General features: G+C 43.6%; 2 protein-coding genes across 4 annotated transcripts; one reads left to right on the forward strand and one right to left on the reverse strand.

The window, feature by feature from the left end:
* Positions 1 to 7,826: 7,826 nt before the first annotated feature.
* Positions 7,827 to 10,619, forward strand: josd2 (Josephin domain containing 2). Of its 2 annotated transcripts, none has more exons than XM_023830168.2 (5): positions 7,827 to 8,118; positions 8,370 to 8,554; positions 8,815 to 8,940; positions 9,335 to 9,436; positions 9,976 to 10,619. In XM_023830168.2, the coding sequence occupies exons 2-5, from the start codon at positions 8,433 to 8,435 to the stop codon at positions 10,085 to 10,087; spliced, it is 462 nt and encodes a 153-aa protein (XP_023685936.1). In that variant the 5' UTR covers positions 7,827 to 8,118; positions 8,370 to 8,432; the 3' UTR covers positions 10,088 to 10,619. The 2 variants fall into 2 exon arrangements, with proteins under 2 accessions (XP_023685936.1, XP_023685933.1); XM_023830165.2 differs by having other exon boundaries at positions 7,831 to 8,118; positions 9,242 to 9,436.
* A 69-nt stretch (positions 10,620 to 10,688) lies between these two features.
* ttyh1 (tweety family member 1) lies at positions 10,689 to 26,426 on the reverse strand. 2 transcript variants are annotated; one of them, XM_023830128.2, is made up of 15 exons: positions 25,404 to 26,426; positions 23,832 to 23,967; positions 20,331 to 20,557; positions 19,046 to 19,157; positions 18,545 to 18,888; positions 17,923 to 18,018; positions 17,391 to 17,463; positions 16,559 to 16,634; positions 16,416 to 16,471; positions 16,178 to 16,270; positions 15,971 to 16,063; positions 13,453 to 13,592; positions 13,091 to 13,258; positions 11,854 to 11,932; positions 10,689 to 11,553 (listed from the first exon to the last, which is right to left on the reverse strand). In XM_023830128.2, the coding sequence occupies exons 2-15, from the start codon at positions 23,955 to 23,957 to the stop codon at positions 11,533 to 11,535; spliced, it is 1,704 nt and encodes a 567-aa protein (XP_023685896.1). In that variant the 5' UTR covers positions 23,958 to 23,967; positions 25,404 to 26,426; the 3' UTR covers positions 10,689 to 11,532. The 2 variants fall into 2 exon arrangements, with proteins under 2 accessions (XP_023685896.1, XP_023685897.1); XM_023830129.2 differs by having other exon boundaries at positions 13,198 to 13,258; positions 25,404 to 26,424.
* Positions 26,427 to 26,718: the final 292 nt, after the last annotated feature.

Genomic DNA, 26,718 nt, shown 5'->3' on the forward strand with positions numbered 1-26,718 from the left:
AGTCGCTGATGCATCGCAGACGCCCGTCAGATATCTAGCAAGTTAAATATCTGCTGGACTTTTCGGCGACTCCAAGTCCTTTAATGTGAAATGTTGTGACTATGGCAGGTCGTTTTAAAATTAAATAAGTAGTCGGGATAGCAATTTGTAAATGGCTGCATTGTGATTCTTACTTGTACTAATGGCCATTTAAGATACTGTATACCAAATTAAATTCTTACGAGCAGAAATATGCATTTGAGACATCCGTAATTCAGCTTTCCCTAGTAGGAATGATGTTACTTCCCCCATTCATCTCTGTTGAGGTTTTTATTTCAGAGGGAAACAGTTAAATTTTTGATATTTCATATGCGAATCATAGATATTTTAAGTTACATTCATACTGGTAACAATTATCTTCTTAGATGTCTGCAATTGAAGTATTACTAATCACAATGTCTGTTTTAGATATCCAAAATGCAAACCGGTTTAACGTATCTATAATGTAATTATGGATATCTAAAACTCCAGTTGTTGCCATTTGTAACACAGTTTGAAGATTTCCCTGTTCAAACACACCGACTATATCTGGCAATTAGCTGGTGAGTTTGAATAAGATGTGTTTGAGTAGGGCAGTCTGTAAACTGTGCTGCATACTGGCCCTCCAGGACCAGAGTTGGGGAACAATGATATATATACATGTTCACAATGTACAGGAAAGTGTGCCCTGTAGAGAGAAAGATGTGAAATCTTGGTTTCATTAATTGTACATATGAAAATGACAGAAAGGCTCTGCCAGGTGGAGAGTGAAATGAGCCTAAGACAAGATTTCTTTTTTCTTTTGAAAGTTAAGTGAGAGGCAACATAGGTGGCTGCCTGGGTGCCAACGTCTGAGGGGCTGACTTGCCAGCCAATGTCGTTTTGCATCAGAGGGAGGGAGTGCGGTGATGCTCGCCTAGTGAACCAAATTGACTAAGACCGGTCCTGGGTTCAAATTTGTGCTTCTTGTAACATGCCACTCCTTCATATTATTATTGTTGGACAAATACAATGTAAGGTGAAGATGGGCTATACAAATGAAATTGAACTGAACAAACTTTGTTCAATTCAAGCAACTTTGTGAGCTAAAATAAACATATACAGTCCAAGTCAAAATTATTAAGGAGCTGATCGCGGACTACAGGAGAGGAGGGTGGAGGGTACTCCCACATCTAAATCAAGGTAACAAGTGGAGAAGGTCAGCTGCTTCAGATTCTTAGGAAATAACATCTGCAAGGATCTGAGCTGGTCACGCCCCATAAGTGGTCATGAAGTCAGCAAGACAGTGGCTCACCTTCCTTCAGTGGCTGAGGAGGTTCGGTATGAGCTTCAGAATACTCACCAACTTTTACCAATGTACCACAGAGCATTCTGTCTGGCAGCATCATTGCTTGGTACGGCTGCTGTGATACCCATGATGGTAGAGGACAAAACTTTTAGCTTTCATGTGAATTCTTCAGGAAATTTTTTTAGAAAATTGAAGTTTGGCGACTTATACACACTATGCACCTCAGCACTTGGCAACCCTGCTCTTATCCACTTCATGTGGTTTATCACTTCATGGCTGAGTTTCTGTCAATCTAACTTGACTTATTGCAAAGGTAGCATCATATGACAGTACCATGCTTGAATTCACTGAACCCTTCAGAACAAACCATTATTTCACAAATGTTTGTAAACCTGACTGCATGGCTGGGTGCTTGATTTCATACACCTGGTGCAGTGGGTCTGAATGAAACACCTGAATTCAGTGATTAAGTGGTGTGTTCCAATACTTTTGTCCTTATAGTGTAAGTCTAGACCTCATAAAGAAGGTAGTGGATGTGCATCTTGGGGGGGGGGGGGGGAATACTGCCATTTCCAAGAGTTTCACAGTGTCTAAAATAGTGTCTACAGACACTCCTCAGGTTACAATGGTCTGTGTTACAATACTTTGACTTTATGATGGGTATGATTATCCAATAAATGAGATATTCAACACTCTATTATGAAATAGACTTTGTGTTAATGATGTTGCCCATCTGTAGGCTAATGTGTTCTAAGCATGTTTAAGATAGGTTATAGGCTAGGCTATGCTGTTTCTTAGGTTAGGTATACTGTGACAAAATGCATAGCCTTACAATAGGTTTATCAGAACATAACCCCATCATAACCTGGGGAGCGTCTGTACATTACATCATTGAGAAGGTCGCTGGTTTGAGCCTGGCCTTAGTATGTCTGCCAGTCCTTGAGCAAGCCCCTTAACCCCCAGCTCCCAGGGCGCTGTAACAGGTGGTTGCCCTTCACGGCCAGTTTGCTCTCATCTACAAAGATCAAGATGAGTGATGGGAAAAGAGAATTTCCCCACAGGGATCAATAAAGTATCAATTATTATTGCAAAGTACAAGGAATCACATTCTGTTACAAATTAACTTGGATGTGCTTGTCAGTGCAATATTTCAAAGAGGAAAATTATCCAAGATGTCAACAAGAACACCCAGATCTCTGCAAAGATAACTGTCCCTGAACTGGCTTGTTTTGGACTTAAAGTCTCAAAGAAGACTGTTGTGAGGGCTCTTCAACAGGATGGGCTTTTAGATCAATGCTTAAGGAAAACTCCATTGCTCGCACAGCAGCATATCAAAGCCAGACTGCAGTTTTCCTGGGGCCATTTGAAACATGGGGACGCGTTGGAAACCTGTCCTTTGGACTGATGAGACAGAACTGGAGCTGGTCGGCCACATGGATGTTGCTTTTGTTGGTTGAAGGAAGGGAGAGGCCTTCAACTGTATAGATACAGTTCCCACAGTTAAACATGGTGGCGGGAGCATAATGTTGTGGGACTGTTTTGCTGCTGCAGGCACAGGAAACTTTTTGCTGACATTTTGAAGCATAATGTGAGAAATCTGCTGTTAAGTCGCCTTGGGTCTTCCATCAAATTAATGACCTGAAGCCTGAATCATCTACCTGAATGACTGCCATCCTGTTGCACTTACCTCAGTCATTATGAAGTGTTTTGAGTGGCTAGTCAAAGCACACATCTCCTCTTCACTGCCCACTACCCTGGATCCACGACAATTTGCATATTGGTAAAATAGGTTAACTGAGGATACCCTCCCCAACACTCTAACTTTTTTTCACACCTTGACAAAAGTAGCACTTACGTGAGAATGTTCTTTGTACATTTCAGCATTTAACACTGTTGTACCTTCAAGGTTTCAGAACCGGAACCATCAAGCTCAAGAACCTTGGGCTGAACACTCACGTCTGTAACAGGTTTCCTGACTTCCTGTCAGAATGCCCATGGTTGGTAAGAGTGGGCATCAACATCTCCTCCGCCCTAACTGTAAGCAGGGGAGCCCTCCGGGAAGTGTTGTGAGTCCACTCCTTTTTCCAAGTCCACTCACGCAATAGTTGTCGGCTTTATCACCAATGATGATGAGGCTACCTACAGGGATGAGGTCAACTCCTTGACATCATGGTGCCAGCAGAACGGCCTCTCTCTAAACACCAGTAAGACGAAGGAGATGATTGTGGACTTTTGCTCAAAACGGACCAGCATGCACATTCCCCTCCATATCGACAATGCTGCAGTGGACAGAGTCAGCTATTTCAGGTTCTTGGGGGTCAACATTTCTGCATACTTGGTACACTACTGATTATCAGCGGGCTAATTTTGGTCTTGCCATTCTTGTTTTTTTTCTTATCTCAACTCCATGCACCAGTAGAATGTTTTCATCAGACTTCCTGAAAATTTAATCTTCTTTTGGAAGAATCTTGTAAACACTTTTGATACTCGTTCTTTGGAAAATCAGATTTTGTTCAGTTTCAGAAAGGGGGCTAATAATTTCTCCTTGTCTGTATTTACTTGCTGCTTGGAAACTGGGGCAATGCAAAAAGGTGTCTGTCATTATCGCCAATAACTTCTCTGGCATGACCTGATGTGATATCTTCTATATCAATGATGAGTACGTGTAGCCAAGAATGTGTCTGAGTGATTATCATCTCTTTCCCTATTGTTGCCATAGGGCATTGCTGTGCCAGATTTCATGAATGCCTCAAGCATGCCGTCATATGTCTAAATATTAGCAGCATAATTACTTACTTTGCTTTATAAGATTTAATCATGGCTTGTCTGCTTATGTCTGTTTAATGAATAAGGTTTGATTTGGATTTGTTAACTATAAACAATCTATTTTTTTAATAATGCCAAGAAACTAGTTCTGCTGCTGCAAGATACCTGAAATCCTCTGGTGTTTTAAGAAAATTCCCTTTTGATCTCTTCACCATTGTCATCTGCGATTTATGTTTATTTAAAAAGAAAAATCCTTTGCGATATAGCCTTTTCTACACAGTGGGTAGCAACAAAATTAACACAGAGTGTTTCCTTATGAGCTGTAACTCTTTTTTACTGTAACAGTTACATGGCTCTGCCATAGCTCAATGGAAAGCTCAAAAAAGTATTATGCAAATGTGTTTATTTTAAATATCTTGTGAACAGTTCAATCAAACTGATCAATAACTTTATGCTAAATAAGACTGCTTGAGAGAATATCTTTTGAGGATCTCAGTTGATTTAAGTTATTCAGATGAATATTAAAAACAAAAAAATGTTAATATCGTCGTCTGATGAGATTATGCCAGTTGTGTTTTATTGTCTAAATAGGTAGGATTGTTTAACTGTATGCAAAATTTATAAACAGGAACACAATTTAGGAGTCTTTCCTTTACCCAGGAACAAGAGACAATCAGGTTTATGTATTCAAATAACTACCCCTTTTCTCCGTAATCTTGATCTTTCCGTCAGAGAACTTGAAAGAGTGTTGATGGCTTGTGTAGTTACAGCTTGTTTTGTTTCTCTTGCTTTGCTTCCCCCTCCTTGTAAAGCTCTTTTTCCACCAGCACCTACATGGTCTTGATGGGATTCAGGTCAGGTGGGGATGGTGGCCAAGTCATCAGCCTGCTTACAGAGGACTCTTCTCTAGCTAGGAAGTGTGTCGTACTTCTGGAAGCACGTGAAGGGGCATCATCTTCCAAAAATATGCAGTTCTTCTTAAAAACTCCTCCAGTAACATGCAGAAGTTCTCACTGCTGAGCTTCACCCCAGTGTCACCTTTGAATGTCCCAGTGACTCCATTGCTGACAATCCCTGCTCAGATCATGGTACCACCACCTCCCCGTTGTTGCATCAGTCTTGCAGGAACTTCCCTATCACACAAGACCCACCCTTTGCACCACCCATGTGGTCCATCTAGTGTCACCCTTTATTCATCACTTTGCTAAAGTGTTCTCTGACCCACTTTAAATGATTCTGAATGTGTGCTTTATTGAGGGGGGGTCTGCTGATAGACATCCTGACTTCACCCAGTGTTCTAAAGATTCTGCATCTTTTGTCGTGTTTCACGCCCAACACCTGTCTTGTTGGAGTCTTCTGAGCTAGTCATTATATGCTCAACAGAAATTCTCTGAAAAGTTCCCAAAAACAGTGCTATCTTAGCCTTGTAACTCCTCCCCTTTAAATAACACTGTTTTTTTGAAAGAATACTTTATTCCCAGTCAGGAAAAACAAAATTACCCCTTTCCCACTTGCTTTTTTGTGGCACAAAAAAAAATCATTTTTCGAAATACTTTTTACTCATTTATCTCATAAAGGGGACTAAGTAAAAGGTCAATGCTTTATATCAAAGCACTACACATACATGTGTAATAGATTACATAGAATAAGACTAGTTACTCCCACTCCTGAACAGCCCTTTGTCACCGATTCTGTTCATAACTTTTATGGACAGAATTTCTAGGCACTGCCAGGGCGTTGAGGGTGTCCAGTTTGGTGACCTCAGGATTAGGTCTCTGCTTTTTGCAGATGATGTGGTTTTGTTGGCCTTATCAGACCGTGACCTTCGGCTCTCACTGGAGCAGTTCACAGCGGACTGTGACGCCCCTAGGATGAAAATCAGCACCTCCAAATCCGAGACCATGGTCCTCAGCCGGAAAAGGGTGGAGTCGGGAAGGGGGTGTTTCCCCAAGTGGAGGAGTTTAAGTATCTCGGGGTCTTGTTCACGAGTGAGGGAAGGATGGAGTGGGAGATCAACAGGCTGATTGGTGCGGGATCAGCAGTGATGTGGGCGCTGCATCGGTCTGTCATGGTGAAGAAGGAGCTGAGCCAAAAGGCAAAGCTCTTGATTTACCAGTCAATCTATGTTCCTACCCTACCTATGGTCACGAGCTGTGGGTAGTGACCGAAAGAACGAGGTCGCGAATACAAGCGGTTGAAATGGGTTTCCTCCACAGGGTGGCTGGACTCTCCCTTAGACATAGGGTGAGAAGCTTGGTTATTCGGGAGAGACTCATAGTAGAGCCACTGCTCCTTCACATGGAGAGAAGCCAGATGAGGTGGCTCAGGCATCTGGTCAGGATGCCTCCTGGACGCCTCCCTGGTGAGGTGTTCTGGGCATGTCCCACTGGGAGGAGGCCCCAGGGGAGACCCAGGACACGCTGGAGAAACTATGTCTCCCAGCTGGCCTGAGAATGCCTTGGGATTCCCCCAGAGGAGCTGGACGAAGTGGCCAGGGAAAGGGAAGTCTGGGTTTCCCTGCTTAGACTGCTGTCCCCGTGACCCGACCCAGAAAAGCGGTAGATGATGATGATGAACACCCCCTTCCCACTACTTTGCAATACCTGCACTTTTACTAAAACTAGTTTAAGGCTAACTTTTCCAACTAGTTTCTTTATTTGAAATAAAGTATGATTTCAACTTTCTGTTTTTGGTACTTTTTGTATTCTTATGTGTGTTTTTGTTTGACCTCTTATAAGTATCTAACTGTCTGTAGAAATTACTATAAGTCTTTTTAACATTAACATTTTTTCGGGCATTAATTCCACCCAAAGTCTAAATTAGCTATCAGACTGTACAGTTTTGCGAGGACAGTGAAGATTACATAACCTGAAATAGGGGCAAAATGGTTAAAATGCACCAGTCACTTTTATAGAGCAACATACATTAATCTCCACTAGAGTGCACTTCAGCATCAGAACTTACCAGACCAACATAGCCAGCATATGCCAGTTTACCGTGTTAATATAATTCACTGGAATCAGGATAACACTAAAACAGAATGTGTTCATACATCTTTCAACAACTTATGCAAGGCTGCATAGGGTACAGGGGCTGGGGGGTATTCCGAATGGGACCATTGCAGTAAATAAGGTATTTGGATTAGTTCCCAATCTCATCTGGAGATTCCATGCACCCAGCTTGGTGTAACAAGTATAAAATTAATTTACCTCAATACCAATCATTCCTGAGTAGTGTCAGTGGCCTGAGTGTCTGCATATTCAAACACTGTAAGAGATATTTTTAACCTGTAATAAAATGAAACCATTAAAGGAAATATCGCGTGAATTACAGTAATTTTATGAAGCGACGCTATACATTCTAAACGTCATTCATTTATAATACTCATAACTAATAATGTTACAATCATTTTCTTATATGTATAGCAGATTTTCCCGTATTCCGCAGAATCCTATGTGCAAACAAGTGACTGTGCAGTTGAAAATGGCTAAGCCTAAATAAACTACAACTCCCACTATCGCCAATGCATGTGACGATATCAGAACACCATTTGGGCGCGCTAAAGAAATTATGGATAGGACAGTTTTCACACTAAACGACGTTGCTTTACTGGGGCTTTGTGGAGTAATTAACAATTCATTCCGCAATTATATTTTGAAAGCTGTTCAGGTTTCCCACGCGGACTCGCCTAGCCACGGTGTTTTTATACGCATGCGCCACTGACACGTGAATTCCTCAGTAGCGCGCACCCTTCAAATGGGCGTTAACGATTTGCAATAAAAACAAGACGACTTCCGCTTTCACAAGTCCACAAAAGGAATTAGTGGCTAATTTTAATAGAATTATAGAGCAGATTATTTTGTCTCTAAAAGATTCGAGTTTAATCATAGTTATTGATGTTAATATTTGCTATAGCATGAAAACTATTTAAGTGTCAGCGTGCAAGAATGAGATATTTGAGCTTGATTTGAAACTACCGCTTTACAGTTGCTTAGTAGCTAGCTAGCTACACCGCTAGCTCAGCATTTGCTGCAGCTACAAATACGGTAATTATATTGTTACAGTGACAGCCATTAATATGCAGATATTAAAACTATTAACGTGTGTCAAGGACGACCACATATTTTCTGATACGTTTCTGCTGCATTTTTTTCATATTGCGTGCAGTAACTTATATTAGTGCTGTGTTTTGCAGCTTGGAGTATCTGATGCAGCATCATTCATATGAATGTTCTTGAAGTGCCCAGTTATGAGATCTAGTGAATTTTATAATACTTGTCATATTTCCCCCAAATAGTGTACGTTTTTGCACCGACTGCGGGGACCGTTGCAGCTACCTTTCTGCTCGGCAGGGACGAGCATGAGCGAAGGAGAAGTTTTCCACGAGAAGCAGAGGCTGGAGCTGTGTGCCATTCATGCATTGAACAACGTACTTCAGGAGAAAGTCTTCACGAAGGAGACAGCCGACGAGATATGCAAGCGGTAATCTCATCGTGCAACAGGACCGCATTCCGGGTGGTGCAGCTCCTTGTGTATGATGAAATTGGCATATTTCACTCCTTGTTCTGCTTCTCGTTGTGTTCCATCTCCACGATGCTGTAATTTTACTGCTCCCGTTTAATCCATTGCGCAGACGGGACCTCAAGTTAATATTCTGTACACTTCGGTCATCGGATTCACTGTCGCGCCTCTCTCTGATCTGCAATTTTGTCAAAGTGCATTTTATATTCCGTCTCTTATAGTTTGGCGCCGCAGTGTGTCGTGAATCCTCATCGCTCAATGTTAGGGACAGGGAACTACGATGTTAACGTGATTATGGCCGCACTTCAGAGTCGGGGGCTGGCTGCAGTATGGTGGGACAAACGAAGGTATGACCCGAACCATTTCGTATTATGACTGATCCTCTCACACCTGCCTTGATCCTTAGGGTGTCTGTCTTTTGTTACAGTCTGACGTGCATGCAGTTGACCGGCTTGTCCGACTAGTTATTGTAACATTTATTGTAAAATGTAGAGTGTAGGCAGAACACCTTTACTAGAGTTCAAGTCGGCAAACAAGCCAATAAGATATGATGATTCATAAAACATTGCCATAACTCTATGATTAATTGGTATTTGGTTTCAGGGTTTCTGGAAACATTGCCCTTCCTTCTGTCTTTCATTCTCTCAGGTCTGTACAGTGTCTGTGTGCAGACCAGGTGCAGGGTTTCATCTTGAACGTCCCTTCCCGGGTCTCACTGGGAATGGTGTCCCTCCCTCTCAGGCGAAGGCACTGGCTGGCCGTGAAGCAAGTCAGTGGATCCTACTATAATCTGGACTCTAAGCTTAAGAATCCCATTTGCATCGGAGGCGAAGCTGAACTTCGGTGAGAAGGATGGCAGTGGGGGAGAGGATTGGTGAGAATGGGGAATGTAACGGAATTAAGGAGTTTGGTTCATCTGTGGTATTAGGACTTGTTTGCAAACATCTTTTAAATTTGTGTGTCATATGCAAAGTGTAGTTGCAATTTGGATTTCTTTAATGAGTGTCATTTTTTATTTTGACATCTGATGTGTACCTGCTGCAGGGCATTTCAGAAGCATTAAATAAAATTGTTTACATCAAATCTTAAAGGCACCATGTGCCATTTGAGGCTCATATGTTTGTGTAATCCAGTTTAACCTCATTTGATTATGCCTTCATGAGCAAATCCTCTTCACTTTATACAGATTGTTAAAAATCAGGGTTGCATGCTGGACCTCAAAAGATGTAGGAACTTGAATTCTGACCACATGACTATTCAGTGAGCATCTGTAAAAATATATTTTTATATAGTGTATATATATAGAGTTCCTAGAAGCTTTAACGCAGTGCTTAGTCTCAGCAGTTAGCATAGTGCTAAGCTTTTCTTTGTCTTTCGTTTAGTACCTTCCTCAGTGAGCAGCTATCTCAGGACGTGTCAGAGATGCTCCTGGTTGTCCAAAGGGAGGTGGAGGAAGACGGGAGCTGGCTGACCACCGACGAGAGAAAGAAGTGATACTTCAGGGACACTAAGGCATTTTCTTCAGGATGGAACTCTTAACTCCAGTTTAAAAAAATGGTATATCAGACTGAAAGCCTTTATAAAAGAACCACTTTTTGGAGACACTACATGAGTGTTAAAACATTTATGAAGTCCCACACAAATGCACGCACACATAGAGAGAATGCCCAGGAGACTGTTTGAAATGGGGGGGATTACACGTGGTCTATTGGTAAGAGCTGTTACAGACCACCCGGTTGTGTTGAAATTTTTACAACTGATGCATTAGCTGTCTTGTCTATTTATATACCTATGCACTGTACCTTTGAGAAAAATGCAATGAAATCTATGTTTTTGGTCACCTATGCAGAGAACAGGTACAGTATAGTTGCCAGGAAATAGCCAAGTGGTATCTGGAGTCTGTCTGTCTATCTGTCTCTACCCACTCGACTATGCACATAACAGTGAATGAGAGCGCCCTCTCACGCACTCACTCGGGCTCAGTGGAATTGCAAACAATAAAATTAACTGTTGATATTTATACGAAGTAGCGATTCTGACTGACTCATTTGACGTGGATCAATGGCTGTGCTGATTAAGAGACATGAGGCTTCACTTCTGCATACTTGCCAAGACAAGATTTTATTATTAATTTATCTGTAGTAGAATCTGTAATGAAAAACAGTGCCATTCAAAAGGAGCATTAATACCATACAAACTCAGTTTAAGGATCGACAAGGCTGATAAAGGGAATCGGGTACAATCTCCAGCATGCTATATATACAGACCGTCAGGAGGAGAGCTCCTACAAACACAGACACTGTACCACTCTCTTCTGTTTGCATTATTGCTATTGACACCATGTGTCAGGAAGCAGAAATCCTCATCTGTTACTCACTGGAGCTGCACTGCGGCCCCGTTTGATCCTTCTGTCTGCTTCAGCCCAAAGTTATTGGGAGCAGCACCCACACATGTTATTATTACAATAATAAGGTCAAGGTTAAGAATCTGCATGTTATTTAGCATGATCTTCCAGGGGAAAAGAGATCCAAAAAGTAAGGAAACTGCAAACCGGTAACACTGAAAATGTGTAATTTCTAATGCAATATAAAAACACATTTGTGATCGGATAAAACCACCACCACCACCACCACCTTGAAACAGTTCACAAAGACTAACTGGCTCATGGTTCCCGGACTCAGTTCTCTTATTAAATCCCTGATATTTACTGGAAAAAAGGGATGGGGCTTACCAATCAAGGGGTCCATTCATTTAAAACTCAAATCAACGGTAATAATGTTACTAACTTTATGTATGGAGATTAGCTTCTTTGTATCAGTAATGTTTCCATTTTTATGAAACTGAACATTTGCTATACTTATACACATATAATAATTAGTGTAAATGCGAATTTCTTGAGTGGGCAGGACTTGGCTTTGATTCACTGTCCCTGTAGCCAGTTAACATGCTGGGAGAGAATACTGTCCGGCCAGAAACATTGATCCATAAGAAGATCATGAAGGGATTCGGAAGACAGAGAAGAAAGAAAACAGTTATTTCCTGAATGTCATATATGTTGAAAGATAGTATGATTCCATAAATCAAACAAAGTGGTATCAGTTAACTGATCAGTGAATCATTGGGTCTTATAGTGAAGTTAAGTTTCTGCATCAGATTCCAATAAATCCACAGGTATAAAAATCAACAAACATGCATCACTGAAAACGAGCTTGCATTAATAGCCATCATGGTGGGAAAGTCGGCAGAGCAGAAGAACTCACGGAGGGAGGTGAGGGCCGCCTGGCCACCAGGGGCATGGCCTCATAGCCAGGGCTGCCATTGCAGGAAGCGTTTGGAGTCCTGCCAGGACACGGAGGTGGAAAGGGGGGGGCGGCGCAGGGGAAAGCAGGGAGAGAAGCGGGACATTTCATTGGGGTAAAGGGAAAGGAGAAAGGGGTGGTGAGATTAGTATCTGTGTTGGCATAATCTGGAAGGAGAAAAGAGCGATGTGCAATGCGGATGTACCTGAGCAACACGGCGGTATTAAAAACAGAGAACAGAGACAAAGACAGAATGGCTTAGTTTACTCAGAAATCATTTTCATAAAATATATTTTAAATGTATACATTATAGGAAGTACTAGTGAAGGACAAAATGACACTTTCTGAACCATTTGCTGTATTTTTGACCCCACTAGATGGTGCTCTTGGTTTGATACGGGGCATGCTTTGTGCCCTTTTCTGAAGAGAGCACCATCTAGTGGGGTCAAAGAATATAGCAAATGGTTCATGAAGTGTCATTTTGTCCATCACTAGGAAACTGTACATGCCACATGTATGATTTGAACATGGGTTTTGAGATGGTAGACACCTCACATCTATTATATATGCAGACTGTAAAGAGTGGATTGTTACTATACAGATGGTGCTCAGAAGGGGGATGGGGGGGTGCCTGGAAACATTTACCTACATAAGGTCATAGTTCTTCTGAATATGAGTTTTGTCTCGTAGTGGCCAATCTATGCCTGTCTTACACTGAAAGACAGACTGGCAGACAGACACACAAACAGACAGACAGATTTGCGTTTTGTTTTGCTGTGAGAGCCTGTCAGTGCATCCGCCTGCGTTTCTTTAAATAGGCTTTATAATTACACTGCCAGGAAGCGCATTCATACAGTTAGCCGGTTTACTTGATGTCTATGACTGCAGAGTCAGAGTTAGTCATATTATGTTTTCAGTCGGCGTCAGACAGCTTAGGTTTAATTTATACTTCAAAAATTACTGCCCATGTAAGTCAGTTCTACATAGCCGCTGCTGTGGTTAAACACTATAGTTGTCGTTTCATTAGCAAGCATCAGCTCAGCCTTTTCTTTAGTTCTTTAATGCTGGTGTCTGTCTAATGGCTCACAAAATGATGTACACTGAGCAAGTGGACAGCCATGCACATTAATGTCAGTTAGTAAATCAGCCGACGGTTACTGTTTATCTGTCTGTCTGTGTGTCTGCGTCTGTTACTCACGGGAGGGGCGGTGCGCTAGAAAACGGGGGAATCCAGCTGGCCCCCTGGTAACTATAGAAGGTGGGTAGAGCCCCACGCTGGGGACCCATGGCCGTCTGTCTACGTGCCTGATGGGAAGTGAAGGGGTCCTCATTCTCACTGTCGGAGTCTTCATACTCTTCCAAATCACTACTCCACCCAAGGAGAAACAGAAATCAATTAATCATACAAATATACAAATTTAACACAAGGGAGGATAGTTGGCTTGAGAGAATTTGTAGTGATGGTTATGTGGAGATGACTGACCGGAAGCACTTAGACATTTAAATAAATCACGCGGCACAGACTCAGGTAGACGGGGGGCTGCTTGCTGATTGACTTACCTGGGGAAGTTCCTCCAGGCCCCAGGCAAAGAGCAGAGGATGGCGGTAAATGCCAGCGCTGAGAGGAAGGAGTAGAGCGAGAGACAGAGCAGCCCTTCTATGCCATCAAAACACAGGCCTTTCAGAGAGTCCGTGTAATCCTGAGAATGACAGCATGGCACAGGAATGAGCTGATGTGCAGTGTTGAGACGCTTGCTAAATTTATTGGTTTCATAACAAAAGTCCATTGACAAGCAAAGTTTAACACATCTACACATATGTCCCACACAGACATTCTCTTTTTAGTGTCATAATTGACTGACTCATTCAGTTCTGTTCTTGCAATTTTGCTATTAATTGCAGCTGTAGTCACTGGCTCCCAAAGGGATACTAAACACAAATGTTTGGTTTTTTGTTACTGCAAAGGTGTCACTAATTAAAAAGCACCCAGTGAAGCTGCTTGTCAATTAACTTTTTAACTTAGAACAGCTCTTGTAGAATTAAAGTTTGGGTTTCAATTTAGTACTACTTGAACCAAATGTTTGAAACTTATTTCTAATGTCATATACATTTTTTTGTAAGAATAAAGTAATAAAAGAATAAAGTAATGATTTTGTTATAAAGCCACTAAATGTGCAATATTTTTACTCAATTAGCAAGCGTCCCAAGACTTTCTGTGAACCATATTTTACGAAAACCAAAAACGTGTCACCAGAATATAAATATGAAAGCATCACAAATTCACCGCAGGCTGATATTTGCATTTCATGTGTGATGGACGCAGGGAGACACTGTTCTTACGCTCGCCTTTTCATGCAAGCAGCCAACAAAACTGACAATAAACTGATAAACACCTCAGCACCAGTGTGAGTCCTGCAGTACCTTGTCTTCAGGAAAAGCCCTACAGCCAAGAAATCACTAATGGGCAAAGAGGAAGCCAGGAGAGAAGTGGTGAGGAACAGCCCACGTTTTGCCCCTTTGAGCAGCTGCGTGGCCCAGGCCCGACCCAGAACAGTGTCCTCACACGCTGGTCTCCAGAAAACCCTTAGCTCCTCGCCAGTTGTACAAATAGCTCTTTGTGCCCAGATCTCACACGTCTGTAATTGTTAAGAACACACTGAATGTAGACAAAACAACATTCATTGGCACCTCCTTAACGCTCCCAGCACCCACGCCCTCTGCTCATGTGCATATAGTTGTAAACACATGGTTTTGTCCAACAAAGCTGGCAAATCTCATTCTCTTATAGAGTAAATAAATGAAACACCTTGGACCGGGCTACTATTAAAGTCTGGCCCCTCCTGAAATTGGGAGCAGCCAGCATGCTTCTCCAGGCCCATCCTCTCCTCTGTATCCATTCATTCGTTTATAGACAGCCGGACAGACCGATGCGTGTATGGATGGACAGACAGACAGGTGGGCACACAGCCAATCCCAAGTCAATCAAGCTGTTGTAACTCAAGCGCAGCTCTGTCACGCATGTTGCTGTAGCTTAATTCAGCTCGGTGTACCGCAGATATTTTCCACTGGCCAAAACACAAAGAATGTGAGTATTTCCCCCACCCCCGAATCATCCATGATGCAAAACCCTTTGTGTCACGCTCATTAAAGGGGTCCTTTTAAAAAAATTCTCAATGAGGCTTTACAGTTCCGTCTTGCTCTAGGCCAAGAAGAGGCGTATTGTAAAATTCCCACATTGCTTATATTTGGCATGTTTTTGTTCACAAATCAGTATTATGCCCTACACTCATGGACCCTGTATCTAAGACTCCATGTTAGCTCGCATTAGATGGATGGCATCTCTTGAGCCCTGTGGGTTCACATGCCTGTACTGACCTCAAGCATAAATCTGTTGCCTACCCTACAAAATTCCTGTCATTAGTAGACACATGGACGCTAAAGGGGTGGGCAATCTTATCCAGAAAGGGCCGTTGTGTATGTGTCATTTTGCAGCAACTTCATAGTTAGATTACTAAATAGAGGACTGATTGGAAGAGTCCTCACATCTCGGCTTGATCAGCTGACTAAAAGGTTGCCCACCCCTGAATGAGGCTTAAGTCATTATCTTGCAGTATCCATTTCTGACCTGCAAGGGGGGGTAATGACCCCAAAAATAAGCAGAGTCTGTCATTGCTGCTGCCCTGATGTAGGTCACGGCAGAACGCTGTTGCACGTCACCATCTTTCCATGCCATGCACTTCTCGTGTGTGCAGAATATCTGTGGCCTTTAGCCTTCTAAGAATCGGTCTTTCTTTTTTCCGTAGAATCAAGCTTCCTTGTAACTGGTTTGCAATGATCTTTAGCACTTAAGAACCAAATGAAAGCACTTCAAGTGACCCTCTACTAGAGACACTGTTCTGATTCCTATTCGTCCAACAAAAGTCAACCTTACATGACAAGAGTGAATAATTGCAAATGATCCAAACACTTCACATAAAAACCAGGAAGGTTTTTCCTTCAAAGAACACTTGACAAGCAGTCCTATCCTGCTCCAGTGATGTTCTTTTGCGCCTATGATAGTCTCTTCCAGGTCCAGTACCTTGTTAAGACCTCGACAGTTCAGCAGAGCGACGAGCTGGTGGAAGTTACTCTCCGTCGCATTGAGGATCAGCTGGACCTCCCTAAGTGGCCTCTGTGCAAAAACGAGAAAGTCCATCGCACAACGTTCACTGCAAATATTCAGCAAAAAAGCCAGTTTGTCTGCCAGTGCTGTTTGATCCCTCCAGAGGATGTTACCCGGGTGTACCTCTGCTTTAGGGAACTGTGAGAGGGCCTCTCGTTCCAGGCTGGAGAGGTGTGTGTGAATGCTGGACAGCGCCCTCTGGGACTGGGTCAGCAACTGGGAACCATTGAGGCACTGGTTAGCATACTCTTTAAGGTGCTGCAGTCATATACACAGATTATAATACCCAGAAGGGAAGGTCACTAAATACACAATAATTGATTCTGCACTGCTATAGATCGCACTGGGAATGATTCATTACCTGCTGGAAAGGACTGCTCATCTGTTTGCTGCACGTCAGGTAGTAATCCAGTATTTCTGGTTTTCAAGAGAGTGCAATTCATTTAATGGCCACTCAGACCTAGAATGCAGATTCCATGTGCTGATTACAGTAATATCCATTACCTGCGCTGGTTCCCGAATTAAAATGAGAGGAGTTGACTACAAAGGTGTTGGGATCAGAGCAAAAGTCACTTAGACCCTGATAGAGGGGGAGAGAAAGAGAGAGGGAGAAGGTAGATTGACAGAGACACACTGACCAACTGACACACTTCTCACCTGACTCACAGCGACGTTACCCGATTTACTGCGTGATACAGGTTGGCATGCCCTGATTCATATTTAAAGTGAATGCTGTAAAGCGAAGGGTTAAACCCCCCCCCCCCCCTCCCAGGGAGGACATCAATGGGCTTTCAGTGAGAGGAGCGGAGAGAGGCCTGACAGCTATGGGATTGTTCGCTGCTGCCGGATAAAGACAGCGAGGCTCTGTGAACTGACAGGCTCTGACATCTCTCCCTAGCTCCCAGAAACACTGTCCCTTTTCACACTCGTCCTCTCCTTTCACAGAAGCGGGACAATCCCATCGCCAGCCTTCTTTCAGTACATTACACATTCACTGCAGTAACGTCTTTATAAATTTAATCAGTTCTGTGTACCCTCTCATGAAAATATCTCTTTTTCATACAACAGTCATCTGTTTCTGGCCCCCGTTACCCATCGTCGGGCTCGGGCCCGGCTCCCGTGCAGCGTCGCTCGCTGTATCCATAGCACCCAAAGGGGAGCACGCTCTCTCAGCCTCACACGCTGACAGTAACACACAGCGTGACAGCAGCTGTGTTTGGCTTCCCTGGCAGGGTGCCTGACAGGCTCGCGCTGCCATGCCGAACACGGCCCAGTGCCCCCCATCCCCCCAGCTCTGCTTGCTCGCCTCCTTGACTGCGGTTGCTATGATACTCACCACCACAGTAGCAGTTTCCAGCCCCAAGGAGCCCCAGCTAAGGAAGAGGGCCAGCCATGCGAGCACAGTCATCCTGAAAGCAGGAGAACACCCATTATGGTGCCACCACTATTATACACCAGCACCATAAAGAGAGCAAGGCTTACAGCCATACAGTATCTGTGTCTCCCATGACCCCGACCGGGATTAAAGGATGGATGGATGGATGGATGGATGGATGGATGGAATCTGTTTCTCTAGTTCATGGGAGTTTTATTTACCCAAAAATGTTCTGAGGGAAGAACAAAAAATGAGAGACGACCAATCAGATTGTAGAGGAGGTGGGTCCAAGCAACTAGAGTAGGCGGGATCAACCAATCAGTTGTCTTGGTCCCACGTCCTCCAGTTGCTTGGACCCACCTCCTCTACAATCTGATTGGGTTATTTTTCTGAACCAATCTTTTTTCCTTCAAACATCACAATTTTTTTTTTTTTGTAAGTAAAACTTCATTGAGCATTTCTCTATTGGAAGTGTGTATACGTCCATACTCACAGGACCAGGAGCCACCGTGCCTGCTTTGCCAGTCCCAGTAGGATGAAGAGGCACACCACCAGGTCCAGCAGCAGCAGCAGCACGTAAGACAGCCACCTGGGGAAGGCAGAGTGTGAGAACATCTCCCAGGCAGAAAGACACGGGAAGATGGGCACTCAGCACAGCCTCGACAGCATACGGGGCCCAGCACTTAGGGTAGGGCTGGCTTCTTATGCTGTCTGATCAAAAGTCTGCGTCACATTTTTGTTCAGAAGTTCGGAACAATTTTGAATAACAAAACAGCATTTCATGAACTTTAATGATTTAACAGTAACTTTCCATATAGGCATCAATTATATAACAAAAATGAAAACGAACTTTTTACCTCTCACTGATCATTAAGACTCTCTATCTTTATGGGGGGGGGGGATTATGTTGAGTTATGTGTTTGCAAAATTTGGTGGTTCTACATTGTATTTTTGTGCTTCAAACCACGTTCAGCCTTTTCACATTAACCATACTGATTCATAAGGTGCATTACCGGCTAGGTCCGAATAAACTTGCTGACTTTCAGAACCTTGCCTTAGGGTGTGGGCAGCAAGGAGAATGCGGGGGCCCGTCCAGCGCAACCCTGTCTGCTCACCTGTAGTCCTCATTCACCATCAGTGTGTTGGCTGCCCAGCCAGGAGAGAAAGGCCCAGACACAGGAGAGGCGGGGATAGTGGGAGGGGGGGCAAGAGAGGGGGGCATGAGGGTGGGAGGGAGAGGGGTGAGCATGCTGCTGCCATTAATCCCTCTGCTTCTCAGTGGGGGAATCTTGGGGGGCGGGCCTAGCGTCAGGGAGGAGAGGGCGGTCACCACCGTCTCCGACAGGCGTCTACAGGTGCGAGTGGACACCAGGAACGGCATGCTGGTGCTGAAAAGTTCCTCCAGCGTGGTCAGGGGTCCGGAAACAGAGAGCTGTAGCCCCGCGATCGTGTCCGACACCTGAACAGACGTGGGAGATGAGAGGGGAGCAGAGACGGGGTGCGCAGCGGCACGACCGCCTAGACCAGAGGCCGCCTGACAGGCTGAGCAAAACAAGAACTTTCCCACGAGCGTCCCTGAGAATGAACAATTCTTAATCTATTATGCAGAGCCTCACCAGCAGATTTATAGAGCCCAGTGTATAATTGGCTGTGAGAAGCGAAGAGGTCAGTTGATACATCCCATCGTTGGCTTCACTGTTGCCATAGAAACCAATGCCAATGGCAACGCTACAAAAAAAAACAAGAGAGCGCCATATTCAGTTGGTGTGCGCACTTTAGACAGGATGCGAACAAGAGTAAGACATGGGTAGGAAAGGGTTGGAATATGTTTGGCCCGGTAATATCTGTACGCCAAGTTTTGTGTCATTTATACATCCAAATAATGGTATTTGTTAATACCCCTTAATCCTGTGAAAAATGGTACAGTCCAATCTCTTGCGAAGTATGTGACCCAGATTGGAAAAGGAAAAAAGAGAGACAAAGAGGCAGAAGGAAAAATAGGAGGGGGTGACATTTATTTGCTAAAACTAAAGTAAGGAAAAAAGAGAAGGAGGGGGGGGGTCTGTCTGTCATAATTCTGCTTAGATGGACAGGGATGAACAGACTGGTACTATTTACTGGAATACGCAAGATAATTTATTTTCTAATCCTATTTCCTAAATCCTGGCATTGCAACAAGGGGTCATCTATTGTTATTGATTGGACCAAGCTGTAAGTGCAATCACTAACCTTTACATTATTGTTATGCTATACAGCCAGGTAAAACTTGGTGACTTAGTGTGAAAGATTCAGCTTTAGTTTTTCAGTTTACTATTTATGAAAATGTAACTAATGAGTCAATCCATTTAATAGCCAAGGGTTTTTAAAGGACCAGAAAATTACAAGGAAGTATGAAATGACTTTTTAAAGACACGGTTGTTTAAGATAGGTCTTTAAATGCATAAACAACACACCTTAAGTATAAAACACATAAAAAGGTTTAAAAAAAATATCAGAGAATATAATTTTCTCTGCATTTTTGAAACCCTAATAGTTTCATGTGAGATTCACATTAGGGACAAAAACTACTAAATAGTATCTGAGATAAACAGAAGCAAGAACATCACAGTATCCCATGATTCGATACCAGACTACATCGCCTCTCTCTTTGGTGACAACGGTCCTCTATCACCACTTCCTGAAGCTTCTATTTTATGCTCATGGGCTCTTATGACTTCAGATAAAAGCAAAAGTGACAGGAAGTTGCTATGCAGAGAGAATTAACCCTCGTTCTGAGAAGTTATTTGCACTTTCCAGTGAACAACCACAGACTGCAAACATGACAGGAGCCCTTAGTGCCACACATGTCAACATCAATTTCCTCGAATTCCGGAACGCAGCATGGTTGCTAGGCGATCTCACCAGCAGAGAGTGACAGCTGTCACCGAGACCCAGGTGACACAGCAGATGCCCGCCTGCTTCCCGCCACCATATCCGCGTCCCCCACTGGTGTCCTCATCCTCGTCCTCCTCAGAGCCAGAGCCCCCGTCGGCACGGTGACAGCAGCAGTAGTGAATCAGGAAGCAGAGAACAACCAGGAGGGACAGAAGCAAGGCAATGGCTGACAGGCTCGACAGAACCAGCAAGGTCTGTGGGAAATGGAAAGGAGAGTGGGAGAACCAGAGAACAGTAGACAGAGGAAGAGAGTGTGAAAGAGAGAGGAAAGGGCAGATAGACTGTAAGGTAAAAGTGATTGCATCTCCAGACAGGGACAGCCCACCCAGACTGGGAGAGATTCATCTCGGCTGGACAAAGAAAAGACTCCCTTATCAGCGGGCTGATACCCTTCTGAGGATAACATCACAGCGTCTCCTCCACAGAAGTACAATACTTGATAACTGACATTCCACCCAGGGTGTACCCCAGCCCTATGCCCTGTGTTGCCTGGGACAACACTGACCAGGAAGGCAGATTGGAAGATGGATGGACGGATGAATGGATGGATGTGTGGACAGAAATACTGCATTCCATTTCAATAAGCAAATGAAAGTGAAAAGTTGTACTATGTTGTCCATCTGATGTCATGCTACTTTTGCTGTTTTGTACTGTATTTGCCCATCTTGACCAAGTTCCTACTTCCTCCTTCATTCCAACTTCCCACTTCCTCCTTCATTCCTATTCCCATTTCCTCCCTCAATCCTGTTTCCTACTTCCTCCCTCCTTCCATTTCCCACTTCCTCCTTCATTCCTATTTCCTCTTCCCATTGTCCCCCACGCCCTCCCGTTCCCTCTAGACACACAGATGAACCTCTATTAATAATCTGTGACCTACTTAAACACATTTACCACCATTCTCCAGCTCCTCTTCTCTGATATTCATCCTCCTGAACCGTCACTTGATCTCCTCCCACATTTCTACATCCTCCTGAACCGTTATTTGATCTCCTCCCACATTTTTATATCCTCCAAAACCGTTACTTGATCTCCTCCTGCATTTCCACATCCTCCTGAATGTTACTTGATCTCCTCCCACATTTCTACATCCTCCTGAACCATTATTTGATCTCCTCCTACATTTCTACATGCTCCTGAACCGTTACTTGATCTCCTCCCACATTTCTACATCCTCCTGAACCATTATTTGATCTCCTCCTGCATTTATCTATCCTCCTGAACCGTCACTTGATCTCCTCCCACATTTCTACATGCTCCTGAACCGTTACTTGATCTCCTCCTGCATTTCTAACTCCAGCCAGCCTCCATTGCTCATGAAATCCCCTTCCTTTTTACAGATGACATCACTGGCTCTCTCCCTGCGTGCTAAATATACAGCCCCACACACACACACACACATAAAGCCAAAGAACAGCTAAGCTTCCAGCTGTATTCTGCAGTTACAGGGGAGCCATGACAAACAGGGGGGGGCACATGTAACAAAGGCAGCACAGAAGTTACTCATACTGAAGCCTACAGACTGACACCCACGTGATATAACAGGCTGCGGCCCCAAATTTATTCACCAATCAGCGTCATCAAAGGACTGTTATTTGTAATCTTAACTCACGTACTTCTAATCTTTCTGGGAGTCTCAAAACAGATGGCTTGTTAATTCAAATATTTTGTAAGCGATATCCATAAAGACATCTGTGCTAACCAGCAATGCAATTCCTGCATCCATAATCATATTCAGTCAGTTAAATCACCTGGTCTCACAAACCATGTTCCCCACCGCTTCTCCAGCTTTCATCTACAGTGTGATAGTCAATGATTGGTGCATCCATTCCTTACATGTCAAAGTCCAGTTATTCCCGATGCTTCTCAGTTTCCTGACCTTTTGCACAGAGAGCCCTGCCAGTGCTCAGGGGTTTTAATCTCAAACATGTTAGAATGAGACCCTCAACAAACAAACAAACAAAAAACAATGAAGCCCGGGCTAACCCATGTTGTTTTAGATGAAAGGATCTGCTAAACAAATAAAATAAAATTAATGAATTTCAGAATGACCTGTGCTATCTGTAGCAGCTTGCTGGACACATCTTCCATGCCCTAGAACTCATTCACATGCAAGCAGTAAAGATCAAGCAGAGGGTTCGGCTCAGGGTTAATATCAGGCCACCGCTTCAGGTATCTTTTGGCAGAAATCAAGCGCTGTCTGCATATTGGTGACGTGATTTGCTGTAAATGTACTTATGCTGCATTCCATTTGCCCTCGGATCTCGGATTCCGAGTCGGATTACGAGTTTTGAAGCCGGAAGTGACTACATGCGTGCTTCGGTTTCTCGGCGATCCGAGAAATATCTCAGACAGCACAAAGCAGGGGTGCCCAGTCTTATCCGCAAAGGGCCGATGTGTATGCAGGTTTTTGGGGTAACCTTTAGGTCAGCTGTTCAAACCTCTCTTCAGCCAATCAGTCCTCTAATTAGTAATCTAATTAGGAAGTTGCAGTGAAAACCCGCATACACACCGGCCCTTTGCGGATAAGATTGGGTACCCCTGGCACAGAGGATCCCAAGTTCAGAATCCAAGATGGCTGCGCCCTTTATCAACAGAAGGGAAAGTTGTAGTTTCATCCTGTTTAAGCACTACTTCTCATTTGTGGCTCATTAAATCGGTCGCACACACTATACCATCCAACTTATCTGTGGACATGTTGCTACAGAGTTTTTATACGTGAAGCACCGCGCGTAATGTGTTATCAAGTGATATTGCTAACAATGGCTACCAATTAACCGGGCTAGAATTGGATTTCAGTCGTAAGTGAACTCATAAGATAAGTGAACGAAGATAAAGGCCATTTAAACTGAGGTATCTTAAATCCGACAAGTTGTCCGGCTAAGCAAAAAATCTTGCTTTTTCATATGGGTCCATGGTATTGCTACTTCTGTGGCAAATGGAACGCATCCGACTCGGTTTTCCCGAGTTTTTAGCGGATGTAACGTAATCTCGGAATCCGAATATCGGATCCCGAGGCGAATGGAATGCATCATTAGCCATGGGGCTAAATCACAGTGGCTCCCTTAAGTGAATGTATTTAAACAACAAATCCAACTCATAGAGCTTTATGTTTTACTCATATGTTGCAGAGTAGAAATACATATGAGCTTCACAAGTCTAGCTAAACTGAAGGGTTGCAGTGTTTCTGCTATTTCTCTATATCTCTGATGCTCTTTTTCTAGCCATTAAACAACAAATTAGCAACACAGCAGAGAACATGCAGCTTAGCTAGTTTAGAAACCTATGATGTAATATTACTGTGGTATATGCAATGAACCAACCAGCGAGGTATATATGGCTATGCTGAATAAAAAGCTGGTACTCTTCATTCACTGAGACAGTTTGTGTTTTCGTGATATGCTCTAGGTTGCTGAGCCTTGATTTTGTCCACATCTCCGGCAGGGAGCGTGGGCCAGATGGAGGCCTTACCTGCTGGTACTCCCAGCTGTCGGGGCTGAAGACGTTGTCCTGGGTTTGCAGGTTGAAGTCCAGCCGAGGTAGGGCATGACACACCCTCACCCAGAAAGACGGGGAGTAGCCAGGAACTGCCTCCATGGCTCCCAACCTTCAACGAGAGCAACATGAGCGCAGATTAGAGAGGGAATGGGCAGGTAGTGCATCTTGGGAAATGTGCCTAGAATAAATGAAGTTGGAGAAAGGGCGTCTCTCAGTGACACATATCATAGGCGATGCTATGGACATCACTGCAGACAAAGAGAGAAACCTCTATGACCCCTATTGACACCCCACCCACAGAGCAAAGCAAGGGAATGCATGAAACACGCACACTGTCAGTGCACGGGACCCCGGTGCCGCCAGTCCCACAATGCACCAGTTGTCAATTGGCCTTATCGATGCTTCAGCAAGCACACTGGGAGTGCAGGCCTTGTGTTTTCCTAACATGCAATAGACCTAAGCGCCTGCAGTGGACAAACTGTGGTGAGCAAAGTGCAATGCTTATCGAAGACAGATCAATAGGACTACTCACACACACACACACACACACACACACACACACACACACACACACACACACGCTTATAGACAGTATATATACAGATTAGTGCACATTCCACAGTGTGACTACAATGCATTAAATGGAAGGCACCTGTCCGCAGGGATGCGTTGCTGGCAAGCTGCTGCTGGAGTCTTGTAATTGTTAATGTAATTACATTTATGTGAGGCTTTCTGTCAGCTTGTTAACACAATGGGCAGTATTGCATAACAGGAGGCCCTTTCAGAAGAGGAGGAAGCAGGAGCAGAGGCTACAGGATGAGTGTGAAGACATTTACAAATGACAGGAGACGCCTCTCACACTCATGTACAAACCTGGTACACTTAATCCCAAAATAACATCTTATTCATCCACAAGTGATGTTTTCCCGCATTATGAGTTCTATGACTATAAATTGTCGCAGCAAGTCTGTTAGGTCAAGTCGAAGCATGCTACTGCTAATGACATCATCTTAAATGCATGGATAGAAGAGGGAAAATTTAATGGAAAAGGGGGAATTAAACCTTATAGCATAGCTTTCAGACAAGTACAAGGCACCTTCATGTGGCATCACGGTCCCTAACTCCCAATAAATGCTGATTGTTTCAGTGTCACTGTCCTTTCTGAATTTATGATCCATGTTCCCTGCAGACCACTACTGTCCTAATTATGATTACAACATTTAAACAACTGCTTAAAATCTCCGGGAAATAAAAACCTACAACCAAAATGAAGTGTTCAGTATTCAAAAAGTATGTGCAGGGGAACAAAGCCTGAAGCATGCCTGCTTATACACAACTTTACAGTGCCAATAAGTTCATCTCCATGTAATATTGTATTAATTTTTTAGATGCATGGCACAGTAACATTGAGGTTAATCCATAATAGACACATTGTTAGCAAATCACTAGACTGCAACGTATTGCAGAAGTTCTGGCAAAAACCCAAACAGCTTAAACATTTAGCCCACAATAGAAACACAACCTGTTCCTGCATCTGTAACTTACCTTTTATGCCAGTTTTATGCCTTTTATGCCTTTATCAGAACCTTCCCAGTCACTGTGCTTTACTGGTGGGCATTATTGCAAACAGCTTCACATGAGTTCTCATCTCCTAAGCAGCTCAAAGAACAACAGTGAAAAGAAAAAAACGCAATGAGAAAAATTAAAAGTGCTTATGTAGCTGAATTTACGGTTTCTCTTCAAAGATATTCAGCCTGGAAGAAGACCTCAAGAATTGGGGGTGGTTTCTCTGAGGGTTCCGTGCAGCCCTGTACAGAACTCAGGACACAATGGTTTGCTCAGACAATATCCCTGATTAGTGAGCAGCCATGCGCTCATTAGCAAGGCGAGGAATACGATCTGACGGGGGGTCTCACGTTGAAGCTCAGGGCTGAGACGCTTAGCAGGGGAAAAACAAAAGAGTGATTTTTCCAGTACTGTTAGCGAAAGGCTCTAAAATCCACAAAAGAAAAAAACAGGGACAGAAAAAGATATATCCAATGGTGATTTAAAAAATCCTTCGGGAAATCCAAAATCCCAAAAAATTTACGACAATTTCAAAACTTAAAAATAAAAAGTACACAAATTCCAGGCACCAAAAATAGTATATTGCAAATGGACTGTTACTCTTTCAGTGAGAGGAATGCCAAGAGGCACAGATGCACCTATATTGAGTCAGACTCAGAGAAGAGAGTAAGTCCACTTATACAGGGAGAGGGAGAGAGAGGGGATGAGAGGAAAGGAGAAGTCTAATGGATAATAACGAGAGACAGGCAGCTTTTCATGTCAACAAAGAGCAAATCAGCACGCAAAGATGTGTACATACAAAGAGCTTCTTATAGAGACCAGAACAATATCAACAGCTATGTGTCAAGACAGAATAACACAAAGCAAAACACACAAACGGAGGACAGGGATGGAATGAGTGAGAGAAAGAGAGATATGAAAGGACGCTCTCTCCTACACAGCCTCGATGGTTTGACCAGAAAATAGAAGGATTTAAAAAAAAAAAAAAAACACACACAATACACACAAATAGAGTGAGGGCGAGAGTGAGAACTGGGTGTTTGTGTGTGACTGGAGGTGGGTGGTAAGGGGGGGGAGTGTGACGAGGAGGGGGGGGGAGGTTGGTTTTTCTGTGTCACTGAGAGAGAACAAGTGTGGGGGAAGGGAGGCTAAAAGATAAAGAGAGTGAACAGAGGAGAAGAAGATAGAGCACGGCGGCCAAGTGATAGAAAGCAAAGAGGGAACGTGCATTATACATATCGGACGTGTCCAACAGACCACAGCGCGTGTGTGTGTTTAGCGAGGGATGAAAGAC

The sequence above is a fragment of the Paramormyrops kingsleyae genome, chromosome 9 (assembly GCF_048594095.1).
Source record: "Paramormyrops kingsleyae isolate MSU_618 chromosome 9, PKINGS_0.4, whole genome shotgun sequence".
NCBI classification, from domain to species: domain Eukaryota; kingdom Metazoa; phylum Chordata; class Actinopteri; order Osteoglossiformes; family Mormyridae; genus Paramormyrops; species Paramormyrops kingsleyae.